This window comes from Primulina tabacum, chromosome 3 (assembly GCF_025594145.1).
Source record: "Primulina tabacum isolate GXHZ01 chromosome 3, ASM2559414v2, whole genome shotgun sequence".
In the NCBI taxonomy this organism is placed as follows: domain Eukaryota; kingdom Viridiplantae; phylum Streptophyta; class Magnoliopsida; order Lamiales; family Gesneriaceae; genus Primulina; species Primulina tabacum.
In genome coordinates, this window is record NC_134552.1 from 7,710,441 (window position 1) to 7,729,113 (window position 18,673).

General features: G+C 33.2%; 2 protein-coding genes across 5 annotated transcripts; both read left to right on the top strand.

The window, feature by feature from the left end:
• Positions 1-8,983: 8,983 nt before the first annotated feature.
• Positions 8,984-9,931, top strand: LOC142538355 (putative BOI-related E3 ubiquitin-protein ligase 3). Its single transcript, XM_075643692.1, has 2 exons — positions 8,984-9,266; positions 9,381-9,931. The coding sequence occupies exons 1-2, from the start codon at positions 8,984-8,986 to the stop codon at positions 9,929-9,931; spliced, it is 834 nt and encodes a 277-aa protein (XP_075499807.1).
• Positions 9,932-14,565: 4,634 nt separating this feature from the next.
• On the top strand, positions 14,566-18,585 carry LOC142539810 (CDP-diacylglycerol--inositol 3-phosphatidyltransferase 1-like). 4 transcript variants are annotated; one of them, XM_075645531.1, is made up of 12 exons: positions 14,566-14,800; positions 15,146-15,233; positions 15,971-16,064; positions 16,176-16,260; positions 16,351-16,400; positions 16,847-16,886; positions 17,020-17,064; positions 17,142-17,207; positions 17,369-17,483; positions 17,567-17,620; positions 17,710-17,808; positions 18,244-18,585. In XM_075645531.1, the coding sequence occupies exons 3-12, from the start codon at positions 16,001-16,003 to the stop codon at positions 18,295-18,297; spliced, it is 672 nt and encodes a 223-aa protein (XP_075501646.1). In that variant the 5' UTR covers positions 14,566-14,800; positions 15,146-15,233; positions 15,971-16,000; the 3' UTR covers positions 18,298-18,585. The 4 variants fall into 4 exon arrangements, with proteins under 4 accessions (XP_075501646.1, XP_075501648.1, XP_075501645.1 ...); XM_075645533.1 differs by lacking the exon at positions 15,146-15,233 and having other exon boundaries at positions 14,566-14,863; XM_075645530.1 differs by lacking the exon at positions 15,146-15,233 and having other exon boundaries at positions 15,845-16,064.
• The last annotated feature ends 88 nt before the right edge of the window (positions 18,586-18,673 follow it).

Here is an 18,673-nt window from a genome sequence, read left to right on the forward strand (position 1 = left end):
GTTATCATCATCTATAAATTTTGATGAAACGACAATTATTTGTTTTTAAAATTTTAGTATGAGTATGTATTTTGTGATATGGACTCACTTGTTAACTCGATTAATACTTAAATTGAAAAGTAATAGTTTAGCATAAAAATTTCATGAATGATGTCGGGTTAGAGATTTGTATCACAAAATTGATTCATGAAATCGTCTCACGTAATAAATATTCTATGTGTAAAAGTATTCTTTGCATACTATACGTTCGCATATATATTAATGTTTTTTGTTTTAAGTAATTTTCGTGGCAAAAGTTGGAGACTATATTAAAATTAATATAAAAAAATTTTCATAAGACTTTCTTTGTTACAAAAATTATTGCATTTTATAATAGTTTTTGAATAAAATGTGATATAATCATTTAAACTTGAATAAGATTTTGAAATATTTATTTTAATATTTCACGATAATACTAAATAAAATAAAAGTACATTTTTTTTATATATAAAAAAAACAGACAAGAAGTTAATTAAGATCACGGAGAGGCTAGAAAAATACATATGCTATTTTGCATGGCGCATGCTCTACCCCACTGCGAGTGCACAGACATTGAAATTCTATCATTAAGATCATCGTCTGGTTTTCTTGATGTTGGGTAATATGCGGCCGAGGAGAGGCAGAACACAGAACTGAGAGAAGGTCGTTTAACTTTGAAACAATGTGGTAAAAGGAAAACGAATGTGAGGAGGTGGTGGCCGATGGCTGGAATTCTATGGCGTTGGAGCGGCACTCCAACACAAGATGCAGTCATGTAGCCGAGAGTTGATGGCATGGTTCGGACTAGATTACGGAATCTAGCCGAGAAAATTAAGAGTGATATTAATCGACTTGATATGCTTAAAAGGGATTTGGTGTGGGAACACTCGATCCAACAAATTAATCTGCCTATTATAACAGAATATGGTGAGCAGGCAGAGTCGTAGTTATTCAAATCATGCACGCCATCTACCGATGCTATGGCTCCAGTTTTGGAATGTATCCGCCACCGGTCACTAATCTCATGAATAACATGCTTTGTGCTCTTTTTTGCCGAGAGGTGAGGAAGACGTTGACCGATCTTGCCTCAGAGAAGACTCGAGGAAGTGATGGTTTTTCCGGCTGCCTTTTTTTGAAGGTTTTGGCCAATTGGTGGTAAGGATATTACTCGGGCAGTCCTAGATATCCTGAATAATGGGAGAGATTTGACAGATTGTAACGATACTACCATTACCTTAATTCCTAAATTTAAAAATCCGGTTATAGTGAAAGACTTTCGACCTATCAGGCTTTGCATAATTTTCTATAAAATTATTTCCCGATCTCTGAACTGACTAATGTTATTGATGAGACTCACGTGGTGTTCATACCAGAACGGCTTATTACAAATAATGTTATTATGGGGTTTGAAACTACAAATTGGATTCGTAATCGTCCGCAAAGTAAAGGGGTTACACTGCACTCAAACTAGATATGAGCAAGACATACGGCATGATAGAATAAAGTTTCTTTGAAGTTGTTATGGCAAAATTGTGTTTTTCCGACAGGTGGATTAACCAGATTATATGTTGTGTGAGATACATATCTTATTCCTTTGTGTTAAATCAAAGATTATTTGGTTAGATGAAACCAGGAAGAAGAATCAGACAAGGTGATCCACTTTCTCCTTGTTTGTTATGTGTGCACTAGGACTTTCCTCGATGCTCCATTCATATATACAACAGGGTCTGATCCGTGGCATTCGGATTGCAACTACAAGCCCCTCGATGTCACGTTTGTTCTTTACTAATGACAACCTAGTTTTTCTCCCAGCAACAGAAAGGAATAGTCAAAATCTGCATAAGGTATTGCAAATATACTCCAAAGCCTCAAGTCGGCGGATTAATTTTGATAAATCTGCCATTACCTTTAGCCCGAATGTGGAGCTAGACATGTACAGTGAAATATATTGTACTTGACGACTTACATCAATAAAAAGTTTCAAAAAATATATGTGAGGATTAGCGATGTCAATGAGGCGGGGTGGGGTGGGGCGGGTTTGTCATCTCCATCTCCCTCCTCGAATTCCATCCCCACCCCATACCCGTCCCGATATCCGCTTTTTCGGATTCGAGGAATCCCCAAATCCAAAACTTCGAGGATCAACTTTCCATCCCCATTTCAAAAATATTAATACGACAAGACTATGACGGATTCGAATATTTTCTCGAACCAAAACTTATTATTATTTATTATTATTAGTAATAATATCAATATTAATAATAATATTATTATATTATTGATATTAATAATATTATTATTTTATTATTGATATTATTTTCGGGGTGGGTTCGAGAATGAGGATAGTAATCTTCATTCCCGTTTCGAGTTTTCCCCGTAGGGTCCCAAACCCGTTGGAAAAGTTGCCAGTGAGGATTCATAACGCGTTCTACATCAATTATTAAAATGAGGCATTTGTGAATAAAATAATTAACTAGTAGAACAAAGGAAATATCAAAATTAATCAATTCACTGGGCCTTCAATTAACAACTCTTAGCGCGGTTTCCATATGAACAATTCAAGAGTTAAAAAGAGAACATAATAAATCACAGTGAACGTGGGATATCGAATTAAGACCAATTTCCCATTTAATTATAATTGATCGTTTGTGGGCCACTTTGGTTGAAGCAATTGGATCAAAGTCCATTCGGAATTGTCTTCGTTGAATTATTAATTAGGTGCATGCCGTGACACATGATTAATGCTCCATTCACATAATAATTCAAAGGAAGATGTTAGATGCGATACAAAAATATCAAGTAATGTGCTCAAACAACATTTAGATACATAGAGAACAAAAATAAGTCGCAAATCGTAAATCATATCTATTCCGATCGTGGTCACAAGATCGACTATTACAATTTTAACTCGATCGTTATATAAATTAATAGAAACAAAGCATAATTATTTTCCAGACAGTTTAATATACACCTCGACTCACCTAAAAGTGAAGAATAGTCGATGAACTTATTCTATTATTGTTAAATTAAAAGGCATTAAATTAAATTTAAATGTGAGAGATGCATTTTGAAATCGCAGCCAAGATGGATTCAACCTAGTGCATGCATCAGATTCATCAATAAATCTATATATTATTGAAGATAATGCATGCTTCAATTATTCGTGCTCGTCCAATTATAAAATTAAAATTTATTTATTTTTAAAAACAAACACACGCACTAAATCCGGTGCTCCATGTCACGCCCCGGGACGGGGGTTGGTTGACACCGGCGTTGCTCTCAAATTTACATTCGAAAACAACAAGCCTCAGAGTAGAGAATTCAGAAACCAGTCTTTTATTCATAATACGAAATAAATCAATTGTCTGTTACAACTCGAATACCGATGTTTTACAGCGAAAATGTAAAACCAGACATAACATTGTCTTAACAGATACAACGGAATTAACATAACATAAACTGAGAATAATAATCTTCTTCACCAGCCCCATAATTGGATCTGCTCTTTTTCTTCTAATATTTCTTCCTCGTTCTTATCTGAGATACGTTTGGTGTGTGAGTGATATGATTGTCACTCAGTAAGCAGGGGCGGGAATAACTCCCAGTTTTCGAAATCGTTTTCAACAGAAACAGTAATACAATAATATACAGAAGACTCGTATTTTCATAACAGAAATCAGAATTTAGAATTTACATGTTTCATATCAGAAATCAGAATTAATAAGCACTGAGCACGTTAGTGAATTTCATGGCTAAACTGATATCAGTCCCCTATATGTTCTCTCCTCTAAGGGGTGAGGCCAGGAATCAGAATCAGAATTCAGAAATGTTCAGAATATATATTCCTACCATTAGTTCACCAGGGAGTTTCAGTGCTTCAAATCATATATCAGAAATCAAACATACAGAAACTGAACTTTAAAACAGAATTATCAAACGGATTTCAAGATATTTATATATAAGCCCACTTACAGTGATTTGCTATAAAGTTTCGGTTGAAGTATCTGGAATTTGGCTGCTCTCGCTACTGAATTTTACTGCTTGACAAAGACACTCTCTGTTAACTCGAAATTTAAGTGATAATCTCAAAGCTTGTGTAACTCATTTCAGAAACTTGAGGGTGTTATTTATAGGCCAAAATCTGACTGTTAGCCTCCCTATTAATGACCATAATCTGCCATTAACAGCATTTATTTCATGTTAACGCTTCAGTTACAAGTCTAAGCTGAATCAGTAACTGTCTGCTGAAATTCGCTCTTCTGCTGCTGGATTCTGTCCGCTGGATTCTAATCTACTGGAAAGATACCAGCTTCTGCTGGAAATCCGTCTGCTAAAAAATATCATCTTCTGAATTATTAACTGTTGCTGGGATTGTTAGCTGCTGGGAATTCGGTTCTCACACTCCACGTGATATTGCTGCTTGTTTACTTGATGCATAATCATGGTGATAAAAGGTGCATATAAATTATATAATATATATATATATATGGACACACACACACATGCGGAAGAGTCGTAACAAATGATGATTCGGACGAGATTCGGTATTTTTTAACCACGAAACTCTCTGTTTCTATTTGGATTGTGAGTTTACGTGGCCAACTCTCTATTAAAGAGAGGGGAAAAAATAATAGTAGAAAAAAAAACTCCGATATAAAAATCCACATTAGTTGGTAAATTTATTGTATACCACCACTTACAAACATCAGAATAAGCAATATCGACCGGACCGGAAGCACCCCCTCAAGTTAATCGTAAAAATAGAAATAATACAATATATTTAAGCCTTCAAGTTAATCGTAAAATGGTCTGAAATATTTGCCTTTGAAAGTAATGATAAAACTGAATGTTTTTACTCTAAAAATGAAAATGATTCAAAGTTACATTATATGTTAGTATTCTTAATTGTCATTTTTCTCCAATATGGTTGAATACGGAGTTTGCAAATTGATCAATAAAATATTTATAATTTAATTTGATTAAATAAAATCATACAACATACACACAAAATAGGCGACCAAAGCAACGCCTTCGAAATCTTCGAATTTTACAAGCTACAAATAGATTATTAAAAAAAAAATTCGAAAAAATATAAGATTATAATTGGACAAATACTTTAAAAATATTTTTAGTGTTTTATGTATGAAAAAACTTAAAAATACGTTTTTGGATAAGATTTTTGTAAAAAAAAATTTGAAAAATAATTTTTTTAAGTGTTCTATAAAATAATTGTCCAAACACTTATTTAAAAGTTTTTTATAAAATAATTGTCCAAATACTTTCTTAATATTTTTAACTACAAAATCGTTTTTTAATAGTTGTGGAGACATCTTTTAAACTCTAAAAATATTTTTATAAAATAGTTGTCAAAATACATTTATTCTTAAATAACCATTAAAACATTTTATAAAATTTTGTAAAAAAACTTTTATAAAAACATTTTATAAGTACTTGTCTAACTGAATCATAAATTCGTGAGACGAATTGATCCAGTTATATTTACAAAAAAATAATATTTTTTTCTATAAAAATTAGTATTTTTTAATGAATCAGAGTCGGGTTAGAGATATGTCACCAAAATTAATCCGTGAGAGAGTCTCATATAAGTTTTTTTGGTATATTATTTGTATCACCAACTGGTCAGAAAAATATTAGGACTTTGCTTTCAAATGAGTGTCCGAGTTAGTGTAGTGGTTGAATATTTGGTCAATGATCAGAAGTTCGATTTTGGGTGTCCAAGTTAGTGACGTAGTTGAACGTTTGGTCAATGGTCAGAACTTCGATTATTCTACCAACATTTTTTTATGCGAGTTTGTCACACATGATTTATCCATTGTGATTTATTCGATTAACGTGATTTACAGATTATTACATTAGCCCAAAAATTTACTCATTATACTTCGAAAGATCAAAAAATCTATGTATCAGGACTTTAGTTGGGCATGCTATAAATAAATATTCACTATTATTTGTAACCTATTCAAAAAATTGATAAATTCTCATTGGATTGTGATGTGATCTTTGCGAAATGGATGAGCCGGGTAAGAGGCTCCACCGGATCAAATCAATAATTTAGTGTTAAGGAATTTGAGTTACCTGCTATTTATAGTAGAAAATGAGGTATGTGTCTCGTTTCCAGCGCCACCTACTAGGTATGGCAAGTCGGCTGTTCATACTATAACTTCTGATGATTTTTAGAACACTCCAAACCCATGTTGCTCTGACAGATTAAACAGCATGTATCAATCACACTCGAGTTTGGTGCAATTCTCGAGGTGGCCCGGGTGGTAAGGTACCCGGATGCTTGTATGAGGTCTCGGGCTGTTGATGATCCGGGAAAAGATGAAGTGCCCGGGTAGTGAGGAGAATACCCGGCATATTGGCTCTGATCTGAGCTATCCAATTAATATCTCGGGTCATTCATGATCCGGATCCATACAGAATATCACCAAATAGAGAAATAGAACAAACCGCCGATAAAAAGCTGACTCGGTCATCAAAGCCATCCACGAAAGCGGAAACGACTTTAATTCTCATGAGCTAAAAGCGCGTTTCCTAGAATTTGATTTACTTCTATGACTATTATCACGTGAAAGCCAATTATACGACTACCTAGTTTGACATTATGCATAATTGATTGATTGAGATTTAAAACAACTAGAATATACGTGTTTTGCGATGTCTGCAATTTACAATAAGAGCATTCAAGAAGCTCTATAATTGTCAATGGGATGAAAACAAAGCAAGAGATCATGTAGTTAAAGGTTTCAATAAAAGCGATAAGTCCAAACATCATGCTTGAAAATTTAAAGAAAATGTTTAACAAGACCGAGTAAAAAATATCGAGCTTAATTTTTTATTAATCGGATCTGATTGAAATTTTGTCAAGAATTTGATTTATGAAACAGTTTCATACGAGTTTGTGTGTTAATTTTATAATTCGATGACGTAATCATGTAATTTAATTATATGTATTTAAAAGAAATCACTCAACATCAACGCATTCAAAGGTGGTGATTATGGCGATGAAATTTTTAACAATGTGGGAGTGGTTGGAATCCTATTCTTTTGCCTTTTACAAATGAACCAAAAATTGACAAAGGTATTATTCCCTTTAACCGACCCTTTCCCCTCGTTTTTATTCATTAAACATTAAACATGAAAGAGTACGTGGAGTTAACTTTTGCAATGCCAAGTGATAATTCAAACATATCTTCCACTTTAATGCAAAAAACAATGTTCTTGTTAAATCATGAATAATATAATATATATATATATATATATATATTAAAAATTAAAGAAAATTTAATATCTTGATGTTTATAGATAAAATAAGATAAAGTGAAACTTACTTTATCAAAAAAATTACTGTTTGAAATTTGGATTCAACTTGTATAAAAAAATGATTGATTGCAACAAAGTATCTATATTGAAAAAAAAATTCAAGATATAATTTCTTACCATGCATGATATCTATGTACTAAAATTAAAACATGAGAGTGTTTACAATAATTAATTTTTTTAAAAAAATTAGTTTTGTGTTTTTCTTAAATTTATGTTCTATATTTATTTCTGTTTAGTTTAATTGAAATCAAATTAGTATTAAAATTGATTATTTATTAAATACTATCTACTTCTGATTTTCAACTCTTCACTTTTGTTTCTAAGCAAAAACTTGTGTGAGACGATCTTACGGGTCGTATTTTGTGATACAGATATCTTATTTAGGTCATCCATGAAAAAGTATTACTTTTTATACTAAGAGTATTACTTTTTATTATGAAAATCGGTAGGGTTGACCCGTTTCACAGATAAAGATTCGTGAGACCGTCTCACAAGAGACCTACTCTTGTTTTTAAACACTATTCACCTGTTATTTTTCTTGAATTCTTCCTATGGCGAGTTCTGTTATTTGTCATTCACTTTATGTTCTATTTTCTCGATAAATTTTAAGACGAGTGATGTTTTTCGTAATCCACCTATTGTTCTATTTTTATTAATAATTTAGTTTATTACAGAAAAGAAATACGAACTGGATTATAAATAATATTAATATATAAAATTATATATATAATACTCCCAACCCACCTCACAAAGTTCAGAAACCCACTCGCTTCGAAATTTCTGACCCGATTGTTTAGTCACATAATATGCATGTGTTAATTCACATCACAAGAATAATTCATATATATATATATATATATATATATATATCTCTCTCTCTCTCTCTCTCTTGTGTTTCTTACTATATAAATTGATTAAGAAAAGATATTATTAAAATTAGAGTAGGTCTTTGTGAGACGGTCTCACGAATCTTTATCTGTGAAACCGATCAACCCTATCAATATTCACAATAAAAAGTAATACTCTTACTGTAAAAAGTAATATTTTTTCATGGAACATCCAAATAAGATATTCGTCTCACAAAATAAGATCCGTAAGACCGTCTCACGTAAATTTTTGTGTAAAAATTATGATATTCAATTAAATAGAAAATGAAGAATAATAATAATAATAATAATAATAATAATAAAAGAACAAATGGACCCCACGCCACACGATCTCCTCTCCTCACTTTTCATAGTCTTTAATAAATCCAACTAGGATTATGCAAATTACCCTGGTAGAATTAATGGCACCACACTTTATTTACATTTATTTATTTATTTAAGGTGACCTTTTAGCCTGACCAAAACCAAGAAAAAATTTTAACATAGGTTTTGCCAAACATAAAACTGTAGCACAGCACATTATACGGTGTAGATTAGGGAGGGGTGGCTGCCTATTTTGTCTATCTATATATATTTATTATTACCCAAGAAAATGTCACCAAGTTTCTTGTTTACAACCGAACCCCACTTTGTTTGCTTCATCTTTCGGTGCATTTGTGTTGGAATAAAGGTGAGAAGAAGGTCCTGAGGAGAAGGGATTTGTGTTTGGTTGCGGATATTTATTCCTCGATTCAATGGCCATTCAAGCACAGCTGGTTTCGGATCAGAGTTTTGGGTTTTCTTTGGGGGGTCCTCATGATTCCATCATGGAGACTGACGCTGGATTTAATCACTCATTTTTAATTCCTCAGCACCAGCAATTGATGCAGTTTGGTCCGTTTCAGAATTTTTATCAGCATAAGAATCAAAGCTCATTTCTTAAGAATTTCACCGTGAAAGATCAGCAATCTGTTTTGTTTTCGCGGTCTCTCTCTTCCCAGATCGAGAAACAGAGAATGGAAATCGATCGATTCATCAGTTTACAGGTGAACAATTTTATTTATGTTTATTCATCATATTTTTGCTGGGAAAGAGTAACCATTAATTTTCGTTACTGTGAATTTGTAATCTTCTTCTTCTTCTTCTTCTGAGATTGTCGAGTTACATCTGATGTGAAATGGGTTCGTCTGATTTTCTTTTATATCCCACCAGAACGAGAGACTGAGGCAGGCTTTGCAAGAGCAAAGAAAGAACCAAATCTCAACAATGATGAAGAATACGAATCAAATATCCAATCTTTACTCAAACAAAAGGAAGAAGAGATCTTGAATGCAACAAACAGAAGAATGGAGCTGGAAAAACATCTGGAAAGAATGGAGATGGAGAACCATACATGGAAAATGGCAGCCAAGGAGAAGGAAGCCATTGCCGCGGCATTGAACAGCAAAATCCAACGTCTCAGAGAGTCTGCGTGCCTGTCAATCAATGCAGCCGAAGACGCAGAGTCGTGTTTCCGAATCGAAGAGAACGAGGAACAAAACACGAGGAAGATGATCTGCAGATGCTGCGGTTCTCGAAAAGCGTGCGTTATCATGTTGCCTTGCAGGCATCTGTGTTCATGCAAAGATTGTGAGGCATTTCTTGATTCCTGCCCCGTCTGTAAAATGGTGAAAAAAGCCAGCTTAGAAGCGTTCATTCCATGAACTTTTGGCCAATTTCTTCATCAAATGATGTAACATTGTTTGTATGAACAGTCCCTTCTGATAACTCTGTCATACGTCGTATTATACAACTTTTTAAATAGTAAAAAAATATATATATTCAAAGATTTTTCCATAAGAGTAGGAAGAAAACGATGGGGAGTACTGTTTCCCTTTTTTTTTTTTACCTCAATGGGATTTTGTTTTATTTTTACCTCGATTGATTTGATTATTCGTGTCAGATTATTTTTACCGGGGGCGTGTACTGTCACATTGTCCGTGCCTGAAAGATGATATAATAATAATGTTATAAAAAGCAACGAGTGAATGTGATGGTTTTACTACTGTAATTATGTAATCCAATTGGTGCACTGCTGTCAGGTTGGTGGATGTTTCACGTTTTATTGTTCTCATTATTGTAAATAGATACTCCTCGAAAAATTGGGTGTGCTGGATGTATAATTTTTTGAGCAGATACATGTTCATTTTTTGTGAATGATGATGATCAGGTTAGATGAATCTGAGCTAGATGGTCTACATATTTAAAAACAAAAAGTATCTGTGGAGCATCAGAAGATCTTTGGTGTGACTATTATGACGTTCACGTGAATTAAGTATTCACGCAAATGAAATAAAATATTTTTTAATGAGTATAGATGGAATGCTTATGAAAATGAAAGTGAACTATCCGATTTTATCTTTCTCAAAAGTATTTATAGAGTGTAAGAGTAAGTGACTATCCCGAGATACTCGTGCAGTGGCCACGATATGAGGACATGGCCCACGTCTCAGCCTCAAGAAGATCTCTTAGACACAGGAAAACATGTCCCGCAATTATATGTGAACAGGCTCCACGATCAGTTGACCTAGACTTTTATGTCTTGTCCGACCAAGAACATGAGCACAAGCTTGAATGAGCATTTAGTGATATGTCATGTTTCACGGGTAGCTGCATGCCAGGGCGAAAAATGGTGGTCGAGGCAGGATAGATGTTCACTTTACCCGAAGTAGTTCCAGCTTGGTCTCCTCTTGGCTTCTCGAGATCACCTCTAGGCTCCTGGTCTTTTTTCAATCAATAATTTCACAAGTTTTAATTTAATATCGATATTGCAAAACGTTTGAATGATACATATAGCCATCGAAGTTGTTCGCTTGCATGGACTTTTTACATGTTCCATATGTATCAATTGTATAAGTTTCAATTTTTTTCATTTGTCTTACATATATGATCTAGTTTTCATAAGGATAGTATGTTGCACACAAGTGTGAAGAAATAGAGATAAATACTCACATAAAGAATAATTAAGTAGTAAAGCGTTGCACATTTGAAGATTAATGTTATTTACGACTGTTTTGTCGCGGTGGTTGGAGATATCTGAATAAAAACACATGTGAAAGTGCTGATTGAAGATTTTGTTTTGTTGCTCCAGTTTTTGGCACATAGTTTTTGCATTCATTGTTATTCTATTGTCGTTTTTAGAAAGCAATTTGATTCCTTTACTTGTTAGAAAAGATAGTTTTTCATATAATCATTAGTATTGATTTTGTAAACTCAATTTTTTTTACAGTGATTATTGTGCCTTGAGACATCGCACATACTTGTGCATAATTATCTCTGAGATATTTTAATTAAGTTAATTAATTGTCTATTTTATTATTTTGTTGCGTGTTGTCATAAGATATTACGGCTTCCGAGACAATATTTATATTTGATACGCATAGTTCTTACTTTTATGATAAAAAAAATTTCTTTATGTTTAAATTAAATTAAATTAAATAGATACACTCAGTATTCTAGTAAAACTAGACACATTTTATCTTATTTATGTTTTCGCCCTCCTTTAGTAATCTTGAGACGTCTTGACCTAATCTCCATCGTTTTGTTATTTTTATTTTTGTTGTTTTTATTTTATAAATGAAACGCCAAACCTAGTCTTTCTTGCAAATGTTGCATATGTACAATATCTAAAGCTTGATATCTTTGATGGTTCGACAACAATTAAATTTTATAAAAACGTCTCTATTATATTAATTTTTTTTTTCTTATCGAATTATTTTCTTTTGGAAACCCCATTTTATTAAACTTATAATTACTCATAACTATATATTATATATCGTCCACTTCTGAAAATTCATAAATTAAAAGTTAAAAAAAATACACATATTATTCATTCGAACAATAGTTCAATATAAAGTGTTCATAGTTTTGTATAAAAATTAACTAAATTTAAAAAAAAAAATTTACACATATAAACCCAAATATAAAGTACACTACGCATGTACAATCACAAAAATAAAAAGAATATATTAGTGTCTAAATAATGACAAAAATTTATGTGAGACGATATCACATATCATATTTTGTCATACAGATCTATTATTTATCTCATTCATGAAAAATATTACTTTTTATGCTAAGAGTGTTACTTTTTATTGTGAATTTCGGTAAGATTTGCCCGTGTCACAGATAAAGATTCGTGAAACCGTCTCACAAGAGATCTACTCCTAAATAAATATAAAATGAAAAAATAATTCTACAACGATTGGAGACGATGTAATCTAGTTCAAAATAAAAGATTTTAAAAAAAATGTTGATTAGCACTAGGTTTGTTTCGTATCAGATTGGTTCTATTGTTGTCAAACTCACACCAAACCAAATGTATATAGTAGATTTTATTAAATAACAAACCAAAGAACATATAATAATTAAAACTAACCGGCCTCAACAGATATCTAAGTTGATAGCGTATGCACGTGTTTGAACAATGAAAAAGAGTTATAAGATTTAAAACTAATCAATCATCTCAGCAAATATCCAAATTAATAGAGCATGTGAGTATTTGATCATTGATTTTTAGTTCGATTTTTCATGCCAAGATTTTTCATGCCAACACCTTTTTGGATGAGCCTGTGGTACATGGTTAGTCTATAGTGGTTTACCTGACTAACATGATTAATAGAATATTGCATTAGTACCAAGATTTACTGGAAAATAACGACAGCTAGTTCTCGTAAGACAAAAAAATTAAAACTAACCGAACAAAACCAGTATTTTCAATTAAGATGGACATTAAAGCAAAATAGACTACAATATCACACAAACTTTGAAAAAAGATATAAAAATATATTATTGCACTGCGCATTCAGTTGTGATTAAACTTGGTGGTGCTTTTCATGTTGTCGTAATTATTACGAGGAAATGTTGGTTTTGTGCGGGAAAAAAGGCTATTAAATCTAGATCTACAAAAAAAACCTTATTATTCTAATTGAAAGGTACACAAAAATAAAGATGTTGGCACAGCATTATTGGTCTGAGTGAAGTATTCGGCTGCTGCGATAGACATCCATATTTGTTCCAATAGAAACTCTACTTAACATTTTTCGGGATGTCAATTTCTCTTAATTCGAGTAAAAATTGAGCTTCGCCTTGTGTCGGACGGCTTGATTCGTGCTGTACTATGTATGTGGAGTCAGTATTGTTTTTAATGTAGAATTCGTTTCTTGTTTTTTTTGTTTTTTGTTTTCGATGTAAAATACGTCAGTCAAGTAAATTATTTTTGACATATTCGTTCGAAAAGATATTAATAAGAAAATCGAATTTATGATCATTGATCTAACGCTCACATACTCCAACAACTCGAACATATATCAAAAGCAGTTGAATTGCTTTCCTGAACCATATCTCAAGTCTTAACCGATATTCTCTTCTTAAAATTGCTTTGTTGAATAAACATCGTCAAATCAATTCCTTAAAATTTACACCCAATAAATGACTTAAAATCTATTGTTTCCATTGATATGTTACTTTTGAGTTCGTCTTCGACTACTTAATCACCCACGTAGATCGTTAAATGTATGAATATTAGGTATCGCATCGATATAAAAGCTACACATGTTTTTATTTAATTATAAATTAAAGAGATGGAGAAAATCAAGATGAATTTTTTGGGTAACTCAAAGTCTTGAAAAAACTGTAGTAATCCCATCAACAATGGTGTACCATATGCCCCATTTTCCTCATAGATAAGCGTATCAAATCCGCCCGCGTGTGGCCATTATTCTTGAGTTGGGGAGCAAAACAGAAATGCAAGGAAAACTTCAAGGTCTTGAGATTCGGGCCTACTGGACTCAATTTCACGTGATTGGGAAGAGGGGCCTTGTTGGCGATGAAGCTTCACTTAATGGGCTTTGTGTCAGTCCAATTTTGTGGCCACTTATTTAATTTTCTTTCCTCGGCCCATAAACTGAGTGTTGAAGATTCCAGACGTTGGAAATCAAGGCCGTCCACATACATTACTATATCACCCCTCTATAATTCAATTCAATTCAATTCAATAAACACAAACTCCTCATTAATACATACCATACTTTTATTTCATTTCCCAAGGTTCAATTTTCTTCGTATACATAAAAAAAAGTAGATTTCTCGTGATGAATTTTTATGTGTGAAACGGTTCAATCCTATCGATGTTCACAACAAAAATTAATATTTTTAGCATAAAAAGTAATACTTTTTCATTGATGACCCAAATAAGAGATTCATCTCACAAAATACGACCCGTGAGACCGTCTCACGTAGATTTTATCTATAAAAAAATACAATATTTAAAATCCAAGCTTATTCATTACATTTTTTTTACCAGCAATTCTTTGTATTTGATAATGATATCAATTGGTTCCCTGGCACCTTGTCTTCTCGTCTCTTCTTCTCTGGATTGTTCCCCCGATGCAAATTCGATGCTAGTGTGCTGCATTTCTACGTTATTATTCTTTGCCCTTTTCTAGGGTTTCTTTTCGCCTCCATGAATTCGATCTTTCTCCGCAACTCTCTCTGACGCTCGATGTTTCTTGTATCCTGATTGAAAATCTGAGGTAAATGTTGATTGTTTGCCGTAGAGGGTAATCATCTATCGTCAAGTCGTTTTGGTTTCACCGGTATATTGTTTTTATCCAGTGTTGATTTATGAAAACGTTTGTATATATCCGTGCTTGTAGCTCTGTGATCTAAGCAGGGTTCGCCCTTCCTAGTTGTTCGATTGCTCAACTTTTTCAAGTTGCATTTCGAGCTTGTTTTTATTCATTTCTTTTTTAGAGACAAGTCACCTAAAAATTTTGGTACCAAGTTGGCATGTTTTACAGGGCTTTTTTTTCCCTCAAGAAGTTACAACCTTATTATCTCGTATATCTAGAGTTTTTGACATCTTTGTCCTAAAGTAGAATTAGAGTCTTCAATCATGGACTTGTAGGGATGATCTCTTGATTGCCAATTAAAAGCTAGATCATGGCTGCTTGATCTTTTTTGTTGGTATGTATTCACTAGGATTTTGGTCAGCCCATTAGCAAATAACTTACAGAAATCGTCACATTTCGAAAACTGCACTGAGTATTGGTCACTCTAAGTTTTGGTTTGTTTTATTGGTGTTTCAACTTTCATGGTGAAACAACAAAGTATTTGGGTGTATGTTGATGAGAAAAGCATAGAGGCTTTGGTTTTGTTGTACTTTTGGATCCAGATTCTAGACATCATTGACATGTTTCTTCGTATAGACATTGATATATAATTGATGAATGGATGATAATGTTATTATGAACAGAACATAATAGTTACGTTATATTGCGCATGCAATGTTCGTGCTTTTTTGTATTATTGTATAAGCATCGTTTGGTGCGAATTATGAGATTCGACATCCTAATATTATCCGGCGTTTGATTCAAGTTTTACAATTATTAGAGTTAAAAATCAGCTATATTATCCTTCTTTTAATTTATCATTTCATCCTTCATCGGCACATCTTACAAGCCAAATGGTCCCAATTGTATAAAAGTGGTGTGTGTGCAGACTGATTAGTTATATTAAAGCATTGATTTATGTGATCGGGTTCTAAAAACTTGTGAATATTTCACTTTTCCCCGTAGGTTTTAACATATTAGAGATATTCCCCATTTTCTACCTGGAGCACATGGACTGTTGGGGTTGCCTGCAAACAAGAATTTATTTATTGATAAAAGAGATTTTGATTCCTTTCGTTGATTGATTTCCAGATATACTCTGCAAAGCTATCAATTCCTCATATGGCAGACAAAATGAGGCCACCCAGCACCTTGACAGTTTACCTTTACGTTCCAAACATTATCGGTGGGCATAATTGATAAAGTGTTTGATGATATATCATGATTTTTGTTGGTTTTTTCTAATGATAATGATGTGGTGATATTCTTTATTTGGTAAATCAACGAGAGCTTGCAGGTTACATTAGAATATTAATGAATTGCTTTGCTTTTGCGATATGCTTCAAGGACAAAACTCTATTCTCTATTCTGTATTTTGTCAGGTGTGGATTTTATTTCTGGCGTATGTTTTTTCATTTTAATTTGATTTCAAATTATCTGTTGTTTAATTGCATTTATGTTTACTTTTTTAGCTTCGTTTGTGATGCTTTGGATGGCTGGTTTGCTCGCAAACTGAATCAAGGTTAGGGTTTGTGCCTTGTTGATTTGTCAGTCGATGTCAAAATGTTGCCTTGTTCCCTAATCTCGAAGAACTTTATTCGTTATAATTGTGTTCTGAGGTTTCATAATGTTCAAGGGCATTACTTTTGGTCAGTTTGATGTAATTTAGAACACAAGTATAATGAGTGATTTTCTTCCGCTGAATCTGGGGAAATTTTATATTTTGAAGGATACTTCTTGAGGCGTAAAGGGGTATACCACGCGTATATCTGTTTTGTGAACGTAGAGAAAATTTCCCACACAATACAGGATAATATTTGGAATTATCCGTCCATCGTAATCTAGAAATAGTGCATCATAATTTGAAAGAATCTAATGATGCCTCCATTCTTAGCATTTCACCCCTGGCTAACCCAGCTTGCTTGTTACATTTGAATGGACTTTGAAACGTTAACTTGTTTAATACAGTTTCAACTTTTGGAGCAGTTCTGGACATGGTTACTGACAGGTATGTGTTGTCTAAATTTTGTAGCGCCATTTACATGTCATTTTACCCCTGGTTCCACACTTCACCTGACACGTGTTTGGTCTTCAATGTGTGATGGCTAAGTTAAAATCTTAATTTGGGTGTTTTTCCACAGGATAAGCACAGCTTGTCTCCTGGTGATTTTATCGCAAGTTTATAGGTGATTTTTTTTAAACTTTATTTCGTGCTGTTTGGGGTTTATTTACTATATTATGAGTTCTCACTTCTGAAAGCCAGGCCTGGATTTATTTTCTTGTCGCTGCTTGCTCTAGATATAGCCAGCCATTGGTTGCAAATGTATAGGTATTTATTTTCTTGTTAAATCACCTTTTGGACTCTGTTTTAAAATTTATTGAACTAAATCAAATTAGGGATCATGTGACAGTGCTCACTTTTTAACTTACTTGCCATGTAAGCATCTCACAGATTTTGATATTTTATTTTCACTTGCTAATGTATTACAGCACCTTCTTGGTGGGAAAAATTAGCCATAAGGATGTCAAAGATAGCAGCAATTGGTTGTTCAAACTTTACTATGGGAACCGCAAATTTATGTGTTACTGTTGTGTTTCTTGTGAGGTGAATGTTTTTGATAATGTGTACCAGAAATAGTTTATTACCTTTTTGATAGACTTACTTTATTGAATCCGTTTGACTATTAGGTTCTTTACATTCTTTTATTTCTTCTAGCTAAGGAGAACAAGGGTCTCATTGATGTAAGTCTTTTCTTCTCGATTGCATCAATATTTTTGCACCCAAGATTGATTATGTAATACTCATGTACCTGTGATATTTTTACCTTCAGGTTCTAGTGAATGCTGCAACACAAAGTTGGTTCTATTTGTCATCACTTACTTTGGTTATTGTTGGATGGTTAATCAAGCAGATAGTTAATATTATACAGGTGTGCGACTTAGCCTCATTGTTCTTATAGACAATGTTTCTATTTTCCACATAATGATCGTGAATGCATGATTCTGAGTATTAGAATTGCATGTCTATAAATTTGTGATTCTATCTCGAGTCTCGATTCTAACTATGAAGATCAAACACGTGTAGCTCAAGTAATTAAAATGCATACAGCTGAAGAAGCAGCTGACTTCATAGTACAATGGCCGGTTGTGAGGGTAGTAATCGATTTTTTTGTGGATATTATTCCAGTTATGTGCTTGGTCGAAAGGTAAAAGGAATGTCCCATGGGCCCGAACCTGATTCACTTCATAGCATCATTAGATGTAATTCCCATAAAAAAATTCTTAGAAAGTTACTGTATATCTTTCTGGGTTCTTGCCTTATATGCCTCCTTTTATTGAGTGATTCATTCATTTTATGGTGGCAGATGAAAACCGCGGCTGATGCTTGCATAGTCTATGACATTAATAAGAAGCAGTAGGGATTATTTCTGCAGCTACAACTCTTGTCAAATGACGCTGCTATGTTTGTTTCTGCAAACATTTTTGAGTTTACAATTTGGAACCTGCTGCGAATTATGTGCACGTATTCAAACTCTAGACGAATATCTTAAACTTTGGGAGGCACATGTTTTTAGAAGGGGGTGGTGTTCTTGTATTGTTCAAATGTAAAGGGGTTCTTTCCCATAGGTGTATATGAATCGAAGTTCAATAACCTCGTCCTTTCGGTGATGTTAATAATTGCTTGGTATTGATATGCTTTTTCTTCATCATCATCATCATCATCATCATTAAAAAATTGATTTGATGACCATATTCCATACTTGAATATTAAAATAGGCTAAAGCTTGGAATGAA

What these genes read in the sequence shown, in the direction of transcription:
- LOC142538355 (XM_075643692.1), top strand. Translation starts at nt 8,984, where the DNA reads ATGGCCATTCAAGCACAGCTGGTTTCGGATCAGAGTTTTGGGTTTTCT. An exon ending in GGAAATCGATCGATTCATCA is followed by an intron (nt 9,267 to 9,380) that starts GTTTACAGGTGA and finishes TCTTCTTCTGAG; the next exon opens with ATTGTCGAGTTACATCTGAT.
- LOC142539810 (XM_075645533.1), top strand. Translation starts at nt 16,001, where the DNA reads ATGGCAGACAAAATGAGGCCACCCAGCACCTTGACAGTTTACCTTTAC. An exon ending in TGCTCGCAAACTGAATCAAG is followed by an intron (nt 16,401 to 16,846) that starts GTTAGGGTTTGT and finishes TGTTTAATACAG; the next exon opens with TTTCAACTTTTGGAGCAGTT. An exon ending in CTGGACATGGTTACTGACAG is followed by an intron (nt 16,887 to 17,019) that starts GTATGTGTTGTC and finishes GTTTTTCCACAG; the next exon opens with GATAAGCACAGCTTGTCTCC.